The sequence below is a fragment of the Verticillium alfalfae genome, genomic scaffold, assembly GCF_000150825.1.
Source record: "Verticillium alfalfae VaMs.102 supercont1.11 genomic scaffold, whole genome shotgun sequence".
Lineage (NCBI taxonomy): Eukaryota > Fungi > Ascomycota > Sordariomycetes > Glomerellales > Plectosphaerellaceae > Verticillium > Verticillium alfalfae.
Genome location: NW_003315028.1, coordinates 302,218 through 318,848, shown reverse-complemented (window position 1 = coordinate 318,848; position 16,631 = coordinate 302,218). Strand labels below are relative to the sequence as shown.

At 56.1% G+C, this 16,631-nt stretch overlaps 7 protein-coding genes and 2 non-coding genes across 9 annotated transcripts in view; 3 read left to right on the top strand and 6 right to left on the bottom strand.

The window, feature by feature from the left end:
• The window catches only part of VDBG_07926 (ethanolamine utilization protein eutG), a gene marked incomplete at both ends in the record, with an annotated part of 1,650 nt that extends 1,044 nt beyond the window's left edge, over positions 1-606 (bottom strand). Inside the window, 2 exons of the mRNA XM_003001621.1 lie at positions 58-514; positions 577-606. Of these exons, the coding sequence (XP_003001667.1) occupies positions 58-514; positions 577-606 (487 nt within the window). The remainder of the gene's footprint in view (positions 1-57; positions 515-576) is intronic.
• A 670-nt stretch (positions 607-1,276) lies between these two features.
• On the top strand, positions 1,277-3,376 carry VDBG_07925 (peptidase family T4; the record flags this gene model as incomplete). Its single annotated transcript, XM_003001620.1, has 1 exon — positions 1,277-3,376. One exon carries the CDS (start codon positions 1,277-1,279, stop codon positions 3,374-3,376), a length of 2,100 nt encoding a protein of 699 aa, XP_003001666.1.
• A 304-nt stretch (positions 3,377-3,680) lies between these two features.
• Positions 3,681-3,776, bottom strand: VDBG_15174. The gene has a single exon. It is a non-coding gene; the product is annotated as a tRNA-Leu (tRNA).
• Positions 3,777-4,057: 281 nt separating this feature from the next.
• Positions 4,058-5,086, bottom strand: VDBG_07924 (predicted protein; the record flags this gene model as incomplete). Its single annotated transcript, XM_003001619.1, has 1 exon — positions 4,058-5,086. The coding sequence occupies one exon, from the start codon at positions 5,084-5,086 to the stop codon at positions 4,058-4,060; it is 1,029 nt and encodes a 342-aa protein (XP_003001665.1).
• A 565-nt stretch (positions 5,087-5,651) lies between these two features.
• VDBG_15173 lies at positions 5,652-5,723 on the top strand. Its single transcript has one exon. It is a non-coding gene; the product is annotated as a tRNA-Asp (tRNA).
• A 2,057-nt stretch (positions 5,724-7,780) lies between these two features.
• Positions 7,781-11,190, bottom strand: VDBG_07923 (sulfite reductase flavoprotein component; the record flags this gene model as incomplete). The annotated part of the gene is made up of 2 exons (XM_003001618.1): positions 7,781-10,425; positions 10,569-11,190. The coding sequence occupies 2 exons, from the start codon at positions 11,188-11,190 to the stop codon at positions 7,781-7,783; spliced, it is 3,267 nt and encodes a 1,088-aa protein (XP_003001664.1).
• A 1,097-nt stretch (positions 11,191-12,287) lies between these two features.
• VDBG_07922 (oxidoreductase) lies at positions 12,288-12,947 on the bottom strand (the record flags this gene model as incomplete). Its single annotated transcript, XM_003001617.1, has 1 exon — positions 12,288-12,947. One exon carries the CDS (start codon positions 12,945-12,947, stop codon positions 12,288-12,290), a length of 660 nt encoding a protein of 219 aa, XP_003001663.1.
• A 311-nt stretch (positions 12,948-13,258) lies between these two features.
• On the bottom strand, positions 13,259-13,375 carry VDBG_07921 (conserved hypothetical protein; the record flags this gene model as incomplete). Its single annotated transcript, XM_003001616.1, has 1 exon — positions 13,259-13,375. The coding sequence occupies one exon, from the start codon at positions 13,373-13,375 to the stop codon at positions 13,259-13,261; it is 117 nt and encodes a 38-aa protein (XP_003001662.1).
• A 963-nt stretch (positions 13,376-14,338) lies between these two features.
• VDBG_07920 (cell division protein kinase) lies at positions 14,339-15,439 on the top strand (the record flags this gene model as incomplete). Its single annotated transcript, XM_003001615.1, has 4 exons — positions 14,339-14,375; positions 14,430-14,634; positions 14,853-15,113; positions 15,178-15,439. 4 exons carry the CDS (start codon positions 14,339-14,341, stop codon positions 15,437-15,439), a joined length of 765 nt encoding a protein of 254 aa, XP_003001661.1.
• Between the last annotated feature and the right edge of the window lie 1,192 nt (positions 15,440-16,631).

Genomic DNA, 16,631 nt, shown 5'->3' with positions numbered 1-16,631 from the left:
TTCGGTAAGCGGTGTAAAGGTTCATCAGCTTGGCGGTGTCGATGACAGAGCCACCACCGACAGCGAGGAAGGCCGAGGGATTGTAGGGGCGAGCCCAGGCAATGGCTTCTTTCACAGAAGAGTCTTTGGGCTCGACGCGGCACTGATTGTAGACCTTGTAGTTGATTCCTTCACGGTCGAGAGACTCGCGGACTTGCTGCATGGCGACGAGACCATCGACCGTGGCGTCAGTGATGACGGCGACGCGCTCGGCGCCCATGTTCTTCAGGTCGAGGCCCACCTCTTGGGTGCATCCAGGACCGAAACGAATGGCAGACGCGGCCATCTCAAAGGCATACTCCTTGAGTGGCCCGGCAGTTGCGGCATAGCTGCGAGAGCTGGCGCTGGGGCTCGAACGGAGGGGGCGTGGTGTGATCTTTTGGTGATGGTGGTGGTTCGGGTTCGAATGGCAGGGACATGATGGAGGATGTGTGTATTGAATGGTGCGAAGGAGGTTAGTCGCACGCTTGGCAGCCTGAGAAGGTGTCAGGAGTGCGAGAGCACACAGAGGTCATGCCGTGGATGAGGAGAACTCACGTTAGGAAGCACTCTAAGTGAAGGAGGCATGGCGGGCGTTGGGAGTGGAAGGGATGTGCCTTTCTCGTCGTGTACAGTCTTTGACTCGGTGCCTGTGCCAATTGACCTAAACGAAGAAGAGAAGATTCTGGATAATGTTGCTCAAATCTGGGACCGTGTTGGAAGAGGAGGCTCAGGAAGGTGTATCATTGAAGTGGAGGGGTGGTAAAAGAAGGAAGTTTGGTGGGAATCCCTGTGACGGAGACGAGGCAGACATCACACGGAAGGTCCTGCCCAGTGTCAAGGCCTCCGATCGTAGGAGGGGCGGAGCTACGGTACAGGGCGCCATCTAGGGAGCTCCGGGAGCGTCAGGGGATCTTCCAGGCGGTGTCTGCGGTCCCGTCTTCCTTCCCCGCGTCATGTTTCCCCACCTCTGTTCGTGGGGAAGGTGATGCTGCTTCGCTCCTTCCCCAAGACCGACGGCTGGAGCCTCGGCTGTCAAGTGCTGACATCATCAACCCATCCAATCGTACGTCGCACACGCAACCCTGTTTCCCGTGCACATACATTCGTAACGCGTTCGTAGCCGTTCCTGCAACCCTTCAACAGCGTCCAGTTTTACCCGTTTGGGCCAGCTCAACGGTGTCGCCCCATATTTGCCATCGCAACTCTTGACCTGTAAGACCGGGATCCTCGTCGCCTGGTAGCCTCAGCAGGTCAAATGGAGGATGCAGCAACACATGGTTCTCCGCCGGGGCCACTGGCATCCGTCTCCTGCCCGAACCCAGATCCTCCTCTGACTAGCTTCGACCGGTTGGATCTCCTTAAGGCCCTAAAGCAGCATACTGCAAGTTACGGCTTTAAAGTTACCATCCTAAGAACCAAGACCCGCCCCAATGGCGAGATCTATCGCGTGGTCCTTGTCTGCGACCGTGGTGGCCGCCCCAAACCCTCCCAGAGCCGTGGTATCCGAAATGCCAAATCTACAAAAACGGACTGTAAATGGTCCAGCGTCCTACTGCACACCGGCACAGAGTGGCTCCATGTACCGGGCCACTCCGTGCATAATCATCCTCCGCCGCTGAGCTTCGAGCCTCGCGACTCGGCGAGAAGCCGTGCAGAGGCCAGGAAGGCCGCCTCCACCCGCGTCCGCATACGTGCTGTCCTCCCCAACCTCTTCCTCGGTGCCTGGCCCCCAGGCCCCAAGAATTCCTTGACCGATGTGCCTGGCGTCCTCGTCTCGACGCACTCGTTGCATCCCATGTGGACTGTCAACACCGGCGTCACCTGCGTTCTACCTCGGAAGGAGTGGTTCTCGGAGGCTTGCCATGCTGGCATCTTCCGCTTCAATGGTGCCGGAGAGATGACCGGCTCTCATTGGATCGCCGAGACGGGCCTCCTTAACTCGCCCATCATCATCACCAACACGTTGGCCGTCGGTGATGCTGTCAGGGGCGTGTACGAATATGCTGTCGAGCACCATTCTACTGAGAGCGGCGAGCTCAAGTCCTTTATGATCCCCGTCGTCGCCGAGACCTTTGATGGCTACCTCAGCGACATCTGCAAAATGACCGTCAAGTCGACAGACATTGTACGGAGCATCAACGAAGCCACCGATGCGCCAGTCAAGGAGGGTAACTCTGGCGGCGGCACGGGCATGATCTGCCACCACTGGAAGGGCGGCACTGGTTCGGCTTCACGCGTGGTCCCGGGCCAGGATGCCGACGGTGAGCCCAAACCATACACCGTCGGTGTACTGGTCCAGGCCAACTATGGCAAGGCAGCGCACCTTCGCATTGGTGGTGTTCCTGTGGGACGGATCCTTCTGTTTCAGCGAGAGCAGGAGCAGGCGGCGCTTCGTCAAAGGGACGGGCAGTCGCCGCAGCAGGAGGGTCAGCAAGCACGGCAGCAACAAGCATCGGCAACGCAAGCGCCACAGCAGCAACACCATCAGACACAACAGATGGAACACCAAATGCAGCAACAAGAGCGGCGTCAGCAACAGATTATAGAGCAACAGCGACAGCAGATCATCCAGCAGGAGCAGGAGCATATGTTATTTCAAGAGCAGCAACAACAACGTCGTCAGCAGGAGCGTCAACAGGAGGAGCAGCAGCTTCAACACGAGCAGCAAGCTCGACGGCGACAGGAACAGCAGCAGCCACTGCGCCAAGAGCAACAACAGCAGGGCTCCGGACCTGTGCAGTCATCAGTCAATGCCCCGCAGATACAGGAGAACCAGGCACAAGAACGTCCAACAGAAGAAGACTCCGAAATGGAACTCGATGAAGACGGCGATGACGACGCTGATAATCCTGATAATCCCCAGTCCGCCGCAGACGCCCAGATTCAATCTCAAGTCCTCGATCAGTACCACAACTGGCAAGCACACGTGGCCGCTCACAAGGAGCGCAAAGACGGCAGTATCATCGTGATCATTGCCACTGATGCTCCTCTTACGCCAACTCAGTGCGAGCGTCTCGCTAAGCGCGCGACCGTCGGCCTCTCCCGTGTCGGCGGCTACGGACACAACCCATCCGGCGATCTTTTTCTTGCCTTTTCCACGGGAAACCATGTTCCCGTGCAAACGCTGGCAGTGGACGGCTCGGATGCCTTTGACTCGTACAAGGCAAAAGCGCTGAAGCTCGAGGCTGTCGATGATGCAGGCATCAATGGACTTTTTGAAGCAGCGGCGGACGCTACGGAAGAGGCGATTTACAACTCAATCGTCATGGCAGATTCCATGGAGGGTTTCAAGGGGAGGAGGGTCGAAGGCATTCCCGTTCAGAAGCTGAAGGACATCATGTCCCAATATCTATGAGACGGTGGACCATAGACGTTGTGCCTGGACTTGAAATGCGGGCTTGATCTTCCACGCGCCAAGGTGACAACCTGAGGTTAATTCCATCGACGACCCAGTTTCCACTTTTCATGGACTTTGCTACTCCAGCATTTGTCAGTTTCGCCATCTGCATCGTCGAAGCGAATGATGTTTTCAACCAAGCCACGGCAGATCTGGCCAGCTGCTCACACCTGTGATCATCTCAATACCGTGAATACCCACCAAAAGCTTCGCAGATGAGCTCTCGAAGCAAAAGATTATCGGCAGAACCAAAACTAAACGTTGATGAGGACGAGACTCGAACTCGCGCGGTTGCCCCACCAGGAAATCTGTTAAGGAGACCTTAACCTGGCGCCATAACCAACTCGGCCACCTCACCGGATATTGTTGAAGGGCGCCTCGGCAGGTGGGTTCATGATGCTAGGTCTTGGGTGGAGATGATACTTGGTTAGTTTAATTCACCTTACCCAAGTAGTGTGAGTACTGGCGAGGTAGTGTTGGAAATAGTGCGGCTATTTGTATCGGCACTGAGCCCACTGTTGCCTTGTGCGGTGTTTGAGGCTATCCCTATTCGTCTCCTCCGTAGGCAAGAATCATCGGCAACGTCCAAGAGGCAATGTACGTCGAGAAAGTCTACTAATAGCATCCAATCTTCCAGTTTCATTCATGGGACACTATTTGCGATGTCAAAGCCTCCTCTCCCACTCTGCCCTCGACTTGGAGGATACTGGCCATAGCCATCACGGTATCGAGCATGCTCCTCCATTTCTCGTCAGGGGCTCTTGATTCCATCTCATCTGCCAATAGGTCCTGTTCACGCAGAATCCTTCCACATGCATTATCAAGCCGGTTAAGCATCCGCACGATTGTTTCGGAGGTGCTTGTCGCCTGCTTCTTCTTCCCCTCCGGCCCGGAACTCTTTACTTTGAGCTTGATCATTGAATCCAAGAAACGCCTTGAATCATCGAGCTGATGGTGAAGGTCCTGCAGGGTAGAGTTGGCGTAGACAAGCTGATAAGCCCCGCAGCTTGCATATGGGGTTCCGGTGTGGCCGTCCTGCGCACCCCGATCTTCGCCATTCGAGCGAGACGGAAAAGGCGGAGTCTGCAATTCTGAAAGTCGACGGCCGATAGGAGACCTGGGACTGGCAGGGATCTCGATATGCAAGCTTTCCCGTCGGTCGACGAGGCGGTTCTCTTCGTCAAGCCGTATCTGCCGCAAAGAGCCCAGAAGACTTTTCTCCCACATGCGAAATCTCGTTGATTGTGAGACACTCTGCTCAGTATTGTTCCCAGGCTGGCAGGGTTTAGGGCGATTTGAGTTGCTGCCACAGGCCAGAGTTGCCAGCTCCGACGATGGCAGTCGTGAGACAACTGATCCTCGACGGCCAATACTATTTTGAGGCTCCATATTTGCCGGTCTGGAAGATCTCAAATGAATTGGCTTGGGGATCGACCCTTTGCGGATACGGTCGCTTTCGCCTGGTCGACCCATATCACCATCGTGGAGTGCTGTCGAAGCCCAGATCAGCATCAGGATACAACAGGGACGTCCTGAAGACCAACCTTGGACTGCTGCTGCGAGTGCGTCCATTCCCCTCTCAAGCATGCGCGTCTCGGAACTTCGTGTCGAGACGGAGTCCCTTAACCAATACTCATTCTCGTCAACTTCAACGACCGTTTCGAGCATTAAGGCAGCTGCTGGCAACGTATGTGCTTTTGAAGCTAGAGAAGAAGACCTTGGGGTGAGGTACTCATTGCCAATAAGATACGGGAAATGATTTTATAGTATTCCGACCACTGGCGTCAGGGAAGCGCCAAAGCGCCCGTGATCGCCCAACCTAAGTGACGATCTCACGGTGTGGCCATGTTGTTGTATCCCGCCTGAAACCAAGAAGACAAAGGGATAGACTGATTATGTGGTCAAGAAAAGAGCGGTCAGCTGAAGTGTGGAAATTCACGCTCACTTCCCTTTCAGCTGGAGGACAAGCAACTGAATGATAGATATGTAGCCAACTTGAGAGGTGATACATCTCTCAGGGGTGGCGCATTGGCGTCTCATCACTTGTCAGATACTAAGAAGTGAGACAACCCGAAGGGAATGCGCCGCGTATCTGGGGAGTCTGCTGACCCAGGAAAAGAAGTTCTTCGCAGATGAAATGATGATTGGGAGGGAAGCGGCTGGCTCATGCATGAGGTCGACTATCTTAGAGTAGTGATTGATCAACATTATTTTTGAGTCACGAAGTATGCATTTCCGATTAGTCTAGTGGTTGGGATATCGGCTTGTCACGCCGGGGACCGGGGTTCAATTCCCCGATCGGAAGAATTTTTTGGTGGCTATGGCCACAAATTACCAGCCTTTAGCCACTCATCCATGGCCGATGCAGAACAATGTCTTGTTCCCCTGTAGTCAACGCGAGCAAGATACTGGTGGGTGTATACCTAAGTTCTGGCTACAGGGAATGTTCCCGTTCACGGATCAGGCGATCATCAATTTGAACAATCGCCATCGTATAATGTCTGCTACTCCTGAAAAGCTGTGGCCTGGTTAGGAAAATATCGACTTCGTCAAAACGCGTAACACATCACGAGCCTGCTTGGCGAAAGACTCGACAGAGTTTCAAGAATCTGCCCCCATTGATTGGTGGCCGAGGCACCTTTGTGCTTGTGGCGATGAATTGCTCGTCTCTCTGCATCCAGATGCCACTACCTTGACAGCTGGTACTTGGTTACAAAGGTTTGTGACAACATGTGAAGGAAGTCGCAGGAAACTGAAATGAAATCATATAAAGAACGTTGCGTTGTACCAGCAGGTATAGCATACCCGATCTCCACGCCATTTCTGCCCAGAGCCTCAGTTCACGATGCCACCCGACCAATCGCCTCCACCATATCAGCCTGAGGTCCTCCCAACAGGAGAGATAACGGAAGAGGAAGAACTTGCGAGAAACTACCCAGAAGCACTCTATTATTGCAAAGTGCCCCAACACGAGGATGATAACATCCGACTCCTTGGAGATATGGAGGTGAAAAACCGCCGGATTGCCTGGTGGCTGTCGGTGAGGCGCCGTTTCGGCCTACGTTTCAATCTTCCCAATATTTTCCTGCCCAACATTTCGCATGTACCACCGATCCGCGATTGGGCCATGCTGTCAGAGTCCTATCATGTGGCCGACGACTTTCGGCACCCCCTCCGGCAACCATATTCTCCTTGGGCCATCCACCTCAGAATTTTGACATGCCACGATGTTTTTCAAAACATCCATCGACATGATGAGGCCCTAAGGCAGTGGCAAAATTACCAGATAAGAGACGACGAGGAAACTTTTCTGACGCATTCATCACATCGACTGGTAGGGAAGGAACCTGAGTGCTGCCAAGATCATATTGGGCCTTTTTGCAACTCATTCTTTGTGGGCCGGCGCATTGTCTTCTCTCAAAAGACGGACACGAGAGACCCCCGTTTCTTGACGGGGGGGTGGCTCATTGTTGCCTACGTCTGGGGTGAAAGTTTCGAATGGCTGAGGACTGTGGACGTGAGGAAACTCATCTCGTTCAATAACGCGTACTGGTAAGTTGACACGAGATGCTGCCGTGAAAACCACATAACTGACATGCAACCGGCAACAGCATTCGCGGGTATGCGAGAGGATACGGAGATCCGACAGGATACCAAGGCGCATCGTGGAATATGTTCTACAGTCTCGACCGCAGTGGCGACTCACCTCCAAGAAGTGGCACGATGCATCTTGAAAGCTTACTCCGAATATACCTGCCCCCTCCCGACAGTCAAGGCATCTCTGTTACGGAGATAGTCGAAGAGATGTGCCTTATCATGGATACGGATTGGCGACAAATCATCGCCCGCCGCGGAGAGCAAACAGATTGGTGAAATGCTGTTGAAGAAAGATGTTTACGACAGGCTAAGTAGAATTCGCAGTATTGTCCGCAGTTTGAATCATAGCTTGCCACAAATCTGAGGAAACAGGCTGATCCGCCCATTCAACAAAAGCACATCAGGACCGTGATCGCTCCTTGGGCGTCTCGAAAACTGCTTCTGCGCTAGGCAGCACGTTGTATGATGTCTACCTCCTATGTGTGCTACACCCATTCCTTAGCCGTTTGCATGCCAATAAGTCTCATAACGATTGAAATTATGCGATAGGTTACCTAGAGCAGCCTAGGGTTGAGATCAAGGCATCAAGAGAAGGCCCTACCCGTCGAGCTTGTCACGTAGTCACAGGTTAAAACATGATTGAATCTGAGGCTGCATGCAGGCTTGTTGAAATATCCTACGTAGAATGATGTGACAGGGGATTAAAAAAATATGACCAAGAAAATGAACGAGCAAGAGTAAATTGCTTCACATGCAGATCAACATCTAGTACACCTCCAGCACGTAGCGGCCCTCGTCCTTGAGCTTCTCAATCTCGTTCCTGGGGTTGACCTTCTTGCCGGTGAGCTTGCCCTCGTAGGCGATGGCCTCCTTGAGCACGTCGGTGACGTCGGGTACGGGCCAGGTGGGGCCGCACAGGTAGAAGCTGCCCTCGTCGCGGATGTAGCTCTGCACAATGTCCTTGATGCTCTCGCGCATGCGGTCCTGAATGTAGATCTTCTGGGGCTGATCGCGAGAGAAGGCGGCACCGAGAAGAGTGATGACACCGGCGTCCTGGTAAGCCTCCCACTCCTCTCCGTACAGGTACTCCTCACGCTTGTGGCGGGAGCCGAGGTACAGGAGGATGGAGCCAATCTCCTCGCCGCGGGCCTTCTGCATGGCGCGGTACTGGACAAAGGCGCGGAAGGGGGCGAGACCGGTACCGAGACCAGCCATGATGAGAGGTGCCTTGGCGGAGGTAGGGAGTTTCATGACCGAGGGCTTGACTGAGACAGTGACGGTTGTGCCGACGGGAAGGCGGGACAGGTAGCGCGAGGCATGACCCCAGCGGGTGCGGCCGCGAGTGTCAACCCAGTCGACGACAACGATCATGAGAGAGACGGCGTTCGGGGTGACAGCCTGGGCGGAGGCGATCGAGTACTCACGGCGCTTGAGCGGGGCTACGATACGCACAAGGTCGTGGAACGAGGGGCGCGCCGACGGGAACTCCTGCAGAACATCGACGTATGTGAGCGTGTCCTCGTCAGAGCGCTTCTTGAAGTCGACAGCACCCTCGGCGCCGCCAAGGACGCGAAGTTGCTGAGCCTCCTTCTCGTCCGAAGCGAATTCGGCGAGGGACTCGTAGAAACGCTTGGGAGGCTTGCCAAGCACGTCGATGTTCTGCTTCAGGGCCTGGTAGACAGTGCGAGTGTCGAGAGCGGCGGCATCCTCGCGCGAGGGCACCTGCACAATCTCATCCGAGTTGAGGCCGTACCACTTGATGAAGGCCTGGACCTCCTCGTCGTCGTTCTCGGCGTGGATGCCGAGAGCCTCGCCGATCTTGTAGGTGACGCCAGAGTCGCCAAGGTCAAACTCAATGTGGAAAATGTTACGGTCGTATGTCTCCGGGGTAAGGCGACGGTTCTCCTTGACGGTGACGGTGTGCGTCTTGACAGAAAGCTCAGGGCGCAGGGTCGCCTTGGTGCCATACGCCTCCTTGAAGGCGAGACCCTTTGCGGCAGCCTGCCAGTCGACAAGCCGGGCAACCTCGTCAGCCACAAGGTCTTTAGCAGGCGCGAAGCTGTTAGTCTTGATGGTTGCGGGGAGCGAGGGCCAAATGTGGTCGGCAGGAAGCTCGGTGGTCTCGCTGGGAAGATCAAACTTGCGAAGCGTCACGTCGAGAGCATCAAGGATCTCCTGAAGCGAAGGCGACGAGCCCTCCGGCAGTAGCGAGCGGGCAACATCCTCGCGGGAAATGTCAGCGTGGGCAACCTCAAGGAAAGCAAATTCGAAGAGAATGCTGGCAGCAGACTCGTCCTCATCGAAGGCAGCCGACTGAGCGGGATCGAGAATGTAAATTTCGGCGCCCTTCTCGCGAACAGACTTGCGGACAAAAGCGGGGATTCGCTTCTCAACATCCTCGTCTTTGAACTTGGGAAGCTTGACCAGGAGCTTGCCACCCTCCTTGACACCCTTGAGGATGTCAATGTCACGCAGCAGCTTCTCCTCGCCAACAGCAACGACATCGGCGTCCTCGATAGCATAGGGAGCATCGATGGTCTTCTTGGAGCTGCGAATGTCGGTACGAACAACACCGCCCTGGACGAGGTTGTCGTACTGCTCGCTAACATAGACGTTGCTAGTGGACTCGCGCGAGAGGAGGTTGCCAATGACGAAGGGAGAGTTGGCGGCGGCAGAGCTGTCGAGGTCCCAGAAAGTGTACTGCTTGGCATGGACAAGCGAGGGGAAGCGCTTAGCGGCAGCGCCGTGGCCCGAAACCTTGCCGAAAATATCGGCGACGCTCTGGGGCGTCAGGGGCTCGGAGGCGGCATACTTGACGTCAGAGACAGCAGGGTCCTGGTGGAACTTGCCAGAGAAGGCAATGCTGGTCAGGACATCAGTGTAGAGAGTCGACTGAACTGTGGCATCATTGACGGCGAGCTCGTCACGGACCTGGCCGAGGACGGCAATGCGCTGGGTCGAGGCAGGGATGGCCTTGAGGAACGCCTCCTCGACGAAGGGGCGGTAGACGCGCACGTTAATGGTGCCAACCTTGGCACCGTCAGCAGCGAGGCGGCCGGCGACCTGCTTGGCGAGCTGCGCCTCAACGCTGCCAAAGACAACGAGGACAGTCTCGGCCTGCTTGTGGCCGTGGTACTCGAAGAGCTCGTACTCGGTGCCGAGCTCCTCGTTGAAAAGCCTGAGAAGCTCGACGATCTTGTCGGGATCCTCGAGGCTCTTGTTGAGGGTAGCGACCTCGTTGGAGATCTTCTTGTAGGTATCAGCAACGCCCTTCTTGTTGTTCAGAGCGCCAGAGGCCTTCATGGTCTCCTTGGCGAGCCTGACACCCTCATCGACACCCAGGGTAGGGGTCAGAGCAGTCATCAAGGTAGCGAGCAGGCAGTTGCTGGACTCTGGTCTCGCCATACGAGCTACGTGACGATGCTCAGCAGATCTGACCTGAGAGATGCTCGCGCTCTCGTAGCGACGAGCCATCGTGAGCTGTGTATACGTCAGCGACGCCGCTCTTGTTGAGCGCATCAACACGCGCGAAAGTCTCGCGAGCGAGCCTCACGCCGTCGTAGACGTGAAGAGTAGGGATGACGGCGGCCATGAGGGTGGCGAAGAGAGCCCATATGCTGGGTCTCGTAGGCGCTGGTGCTGGAGACGAGGCCGAGACCAAGCTCCTCGGCGGTGCGCAGGGCGCTCTCGTACTCGGGGAGGAGGCCGTTATGGGCATCGTAGTCGAGGGCAGCGATGTGGGCGACAAAGGGCGAGGCAACACCGTACAGCAGGCTCAGCTGATCGAGAGCACCGCGAAGGCTCTTCAGACTCAGGCTGGGAGCCAGAAGAGTCTGAGGCACATGGCGCTTGGACATGTCGAAGTCGGGGCTGAACATGTAGCCAAGCGCGAAAGCGCCGGCGCCGGTCCTTGTCTGGAGCTGAACAACATCGGTGTGCTCACCGTATATGTTCTTCTCCTTGGCCTCAGCCCAAGCGCGGGCGGCGACATCAAGGTCGAAAGTGGGGGCCGAGTAGCTGAAGATCTTGTCGGAGAGGAGGTAGGCGACCTGCTGAACAAGCAGCTGCGCAGTGACATAGGTCGGCCCCGACACGGAGGCGAGCGAAACCTGCTGGCCGAAGGGCAGGGCGGACGAGGTCTTCTCCTTGAGAGGAGCGTCTTGTGCGGGAGACATGATGTCGGGCGAGAGATGGTCCTTGATGGGTGTGAGATCGAGGTCCGGTGTGGGACGAGAAAGAAGAAAAGAGATGGCTAGTCTGTCCAGTAGAACCCAGGCGAGGTAGAGCAGAAGAAACGAGGCTTGCTGCTCAATCTGGTAGCAGAGGCCTGGAACCTGAAGAGAAAGTAATTCGAACAGGAAGTGAAAGGTGATTTGCATACAACAACCAAACCCAAGGTGGAGGGGGAATGGCGAGAAAGCAGACTCGGAGCTGTCGACTTTGCTTGGGTGTCAAGAAGCAACGACGCAACTCAGACCTGAAAGGCTCTGTAGGTCTCTAGAGATGTAGAGTCCAGACGAGAGAGGGTTCAGAGGGGGACAAAGAGGTGAGAGGAAAAAGATGTCGAGAAAAAGGCCCAGACGCGATCCAGTCGATTAATCAAGAGGCAAGCGGCCGGGAATCGCACCGGAGAAGCTCTGGTCTGCACTCCACAAACCCACTCTCACCCTCGTCCTCTTACCGGAAACGAGCTCCGTTCGGGCAGAGGCATGGGTGGGCGATGAACTTTTTTCATGGTCCATGATGGCGTGCTAGGAGGCTTTGGGGGTTCTCGCTGCGAAAGTCGGACATTGTCAGTGGCCAAGACTCTTTCCCAGCGCAAAACGTCGAGATCACGCAATTCCCGCTAGGCCGCAACCGGCTAGAGGAATGCTGGGGTGCGAGGAAGGAGCCCCCGAGGACCCCCAAATTCCGTGGGGCCCATGTCTCAGGTCACGTGGTCGCATGCGGGATGTCCGTCAGCCGCTTTTGTCAGCGAAATTTCTCGTGAGGACACCCGACTAGGGGTTGGAATCATCATGCGCTCATTGGACAGAGAGATCTAACATCTCAGACGTCGTTGATACCTGACGCCGAGATATCTCCACAGCTACACAATAGCATTGTTCCGGACGCTTGTGAAGGATGCTCCGGCTCAACCAGGTTATCGGCCTTAACTTGGCAAACGTACTTCTTGGAACATCGCTCATGTTCATGCTGTTCGCCAATGACTAAGACTGGTCGCCATGGTCCTCATGCTAGGTAACTCCAATAACGCCTAGCATCCACTGTGCTACTCCCGCATCTGCCGCACGTTCAGGTTGATCCGCTTGTTCTTCATCCATCCTTTCCAGCCCTCATACTTTTCCTCCTCAGCCGGCCAGTCCTGCAGCCACTCTGGACACGTTCCCTTGAGCACCTTGGGCACACCATGCCATGCAAATCTCGCCTCCTGCGTCATGTAGATGGCGTCCCCTGACCTCAGCCTCAGCAGCAGATATTCTTTGCCCTGGGCCTTAACCTCGTCTGGAATGGCGCCCACGCCATTGGGCGCAATCATGAAGAGCCCGTCGCACCCGAAGCTCAAGCTCACGAGCCCTCTGTCCGTCTCCTCGCTGACGTCGCGGTGCATCATCATCGTGTCGCCGGGTGTGTAAAAGTTGACTATGGCCGCCTGCGCACGCGTCTCGGGGAAGAGATCCTCGAGAAAGTTTGCAATGTCCGGCGGGAAGACAGGCGGCTCCTCGCCGGGGTATATACGGTTCGTCCAGTCGTACTGTCCGCCGAGGGTCACCCAGTGCAGGCGGCGGTCAAGAACCTGCTTGATGGAGAGGGGTTTGTGTACAGCGGGATCCTTGGGTGTGAATATCGGTGCTGGGTCTGGCGCGTATGAGAAGAAGGACCTATCTTCGTCCGTGTCCTGACGATAAGGGACCTCGTAGAAGGGGTGCATGTTTGTCATGTGATGGGGGACGCTCAGGTCACGATGGACCATGAGGGAGATGAGGGACTTCTGAACGGCTGGGGGGACCAGGTCGGGCACGATGAGGAGGCCTTTGGACAGTCAGTTTCGCGAAGAGGCGGCAAGGAAACTTTGCCCACTGACCTGGTAGCAATGGGTGGTAATAGTATGGGAACATCCCCGTATTGTCGAAAGGGTCGATCGGCTCGGGGTGGACTGATGCAAAAGCGCTGGCCACCTTTTCGGCGGGGATGACACCGGCGACCTTGTAGTCTTTTGCCTGACCCTCAGACCTGGGGTCGTCACATATCTGGGTGGTTGCGCAAGTGGAAGGCCTCCAACTTGGAATAGCTCTTCCAGGAGGCCCTCATTTCTTCGGATGGCTGTTCATGAGCGTCGAGCTCAGTAATGGTCGCCATGGTGGGGTCATGCGCTGGCCGTCTTTTTTTTTTTATGAAGAGAGTTTAGAGGTGCAGTGATTCGGCATCAAGAAGGCGACCGGCGAATGCCCCCTGTATTTCAGTACGGTGAGGAGAGCCGTGTCTTTCTTTTCTGTCATCTGTGATCTGCCCACCGAATCGCGGGTCGTCTCACAGCCAGAACGAGCGAACGGACTTTCCATCCTTGACCCCAAGAAAAAAGAGTACACCCGTACCCCTCGTTGTGGCTCAGCAAGTCTTATCACAACAGAGATGGGCAACCGATAAGGCTCTGGGACCCACAGATCGCATCGGCCCCGCCACAACGCGAGCTGAATCAGGGCGACTTGGGCGCGTGTCGTGTCGACCAGTCCCTGCGTCGAGTCTTGTTTTCGTTCGAGGGCCCCGCCTCCACTGTAAACACTGTAAACAGCAACGACGCTACCCTGGGCGCTGTCTCGGGGGCACTTAGTGGACGCACCTCTGATGCAGGGCGGGGGCTGCTGCCATGCACTTTGCGGTCAGCAAAGCAATTTCGACGACCTGGACGAAAGGGACGACAACACGAGCGAAACACCACCAAACTCCCACACCGCCAACCAAGCCCAACTTCCTCCCCAAAACGACAATACTAACGAGACAGGACCTGCACGACATCACGACCATCACAAACCCCCCACCTGCACTTTCTTCTCGCCCATGGATTGAAGCTGAGACCACGTCACATTCGGCCGCCCGATCTTCTTCTTCCATAGATACCCGTCGTCACCCCCCCCGTCCCGTAATCTCGTTGCCCCTCGTCCCACCACGACGCGCGCCTCACCTCGCCCTCAACGCCCCTGCAAACGCCTTCACCCCACTTCCCCTCGACGCCGCCCTGACAGTTTGGACGATCAATTTCATTCTCCGACGACAAGGTCCTTGCCGATTATCACCATACGCATCCCGTTCAGTTGATACACAATGGAGAACTACCAGAAGCTCGAGAAGATTGGCGAAGGTACAACCACCTTCCCTTGGCCGTCCCTCTGCTCCTTGCTGACCCGCTGCACAGGCACTTACGGTGTCGTCTACAAGGCTCGCGATCTCCTCAATGGAGGCCGCATAGTAGCCCTCAAGAAGATTCGCCTCGAGGCCGAGGACGAGGGTGTCCCTTCGACTGCCATTCGCGAGATCTCCCTGCTCAAGGAGATGCGGCGACCCCAACATTGTCCGCCTCTTCAACATTGTCCACTCCGACGGCCACAAGCTCTACCCTCGTTTTTGAGTTCCTCGATCTCGATCTGAAGAAGTACATGGGAGGGCCCTGCCCGTCAAGGATGGTGGTCGTGGCAAGGCCCCTGCCTGAGGCTCTTCTGAGGCCCTCTCCGCGTCTTTGGTCTGGCGCCGGCCGACATTCAAAAAGTTCATGGGGGCAGCCTCTGCGACGGCATTCGTAACTGCCACTCCCACCGCATTCTTCCACCGGGTTCTCAAGCCTCAGAACCTTCTCATCGACAAGGGGGGCCAACCTCAAGCTCGCCGATTCGGTCTCGCCGCGCCTTGGCGTGCCCCTACGCACTTACACCCACGAGGTCGTCACCCTGTGGTACCGCGCCCCCGAGATTCTGCTCGGTGGTCGTCAATATTCCACCGGCGTCGACATGTGGTCTGTCGGCTGCATTTTCGCCGAGATGTGCACCCGCAAGCCTCTCTTCCCTGGCGACTCTGAGATTGACGAGATCTTCAAGATCTTCCGGTAAACATCAGCTCTTTCCCTCTTGGTATCTTGCCATCCCGAAATAACCACTGACATGGAATAGCGCCCTTGGAACTCCCACAGAGGATGTGTGGCCTGGCGTCACCTCGTACGCCGACTTCAAGAGCTCTTTCCCCAAGTGGATCCGCGACGAGCGCCTGCCGCTGTGCACCAACCTCGACTCGGTCGGCCTTGAGCTGCTCGAGATGATGCTCATCTACGACCCCGCAAGTCGCATCTCCGCCAAGCAGTCTTGCAACCACCCGTACTTCGAGACCTACCCTGCCGCCCAGCAGCAGCCCGCTCGCACCAATGGGTACCACTAGAAGCGACCCAATTACCCAAGCGGCAACAGCAGGCGCATCCTGCGCATCTAGCGGGGATGGTAGAAGACCTCGAACACGAGATGAGGGCCTGAGAAGCATGGGCAAGTGAGACGCAAACGCAGATATTCACCCCGTTTCCAGTAACATTGGAAGGCATTCTTTACTCTGGCTTCTGGATACCCCTGATATTTTTCTGGCTCGTCGCATCCTTGGCGGCGGCAGCAGTATTCTACGAGCCGAGCGAAGCAACAGAGTGCTCCGCTCATGCGACCTTGGCACGAAATGGAAAATACGACGCGCGGATGGGCCTCTGTGATGCGAGGAGGAGCAAAGGAGCCGCTCAACACTTTGGCCATCTGTACAGCAGGCGTCTCGACAACAGTATGGTTTGTGGTCGACATAATAGGCAGGCGGCAGGCAAGGGAAAGGGGGTTCAGCGAGCAGCATCCGGCATCCGGCATATGTCAGTACGGGCATGCGGCGCTTCGCTCCGCGACGTTGGGGCATCGTGGTAAGGAGATCTGTCTCCTTTTCCTTTGTCATTAATGTACAGAATAGACGATGCACACGGACCACAGAGGGCACTTGGCAGGACAAGTTCTTTGCTTTCATACGATGGTCAGCCTTTTCCTCCGAAAAACGAGAAAATTATTCCCTCCCACCTGCCCTTTACCCCTTTTCCGCTCTTCGCGAACGCAATGTGAGGTCCACCGGGACAGTTCACCAGTTTAACCCACCAGACGAGAACATCAATTGCCCTTCTCGGCCCCTGACGTCTTTATATGTATGCATCTGGTATCGTTGGCCCCGTTTCAGTTTCGAGATTGCCCCATTCACGTTGAGACCACACCAGAAACCCCCCTCCCCGCTCCGAGGTACCTCTCATTCTGATAGGAGGGGCAGCAACATGGCATCTGGGACCCCGCGGTCCAGGCTCCCGGAAGCGTGGCAGGCGTCACTAGGAGCGAAGGCGTGGACAAAGTGGTCTTATGGCGGTCCGGAAGCGGTTGGGCCTGGGGCTAGAGCGTGAGGCGGATCGTTGCCATGTGCGGCTGCATAGCGTTGGCGGAGAGTGCCGTACGAGCAGGTTGAAATGGAGCAGGACAAGTGGTGCTTGAGGGGGGTGTCTTTTGGATCTTCTCGCTTTTGTGGAGGGTTTTCTTTCTTTGGGGGAGAGAAAAAAAGGGGGGAA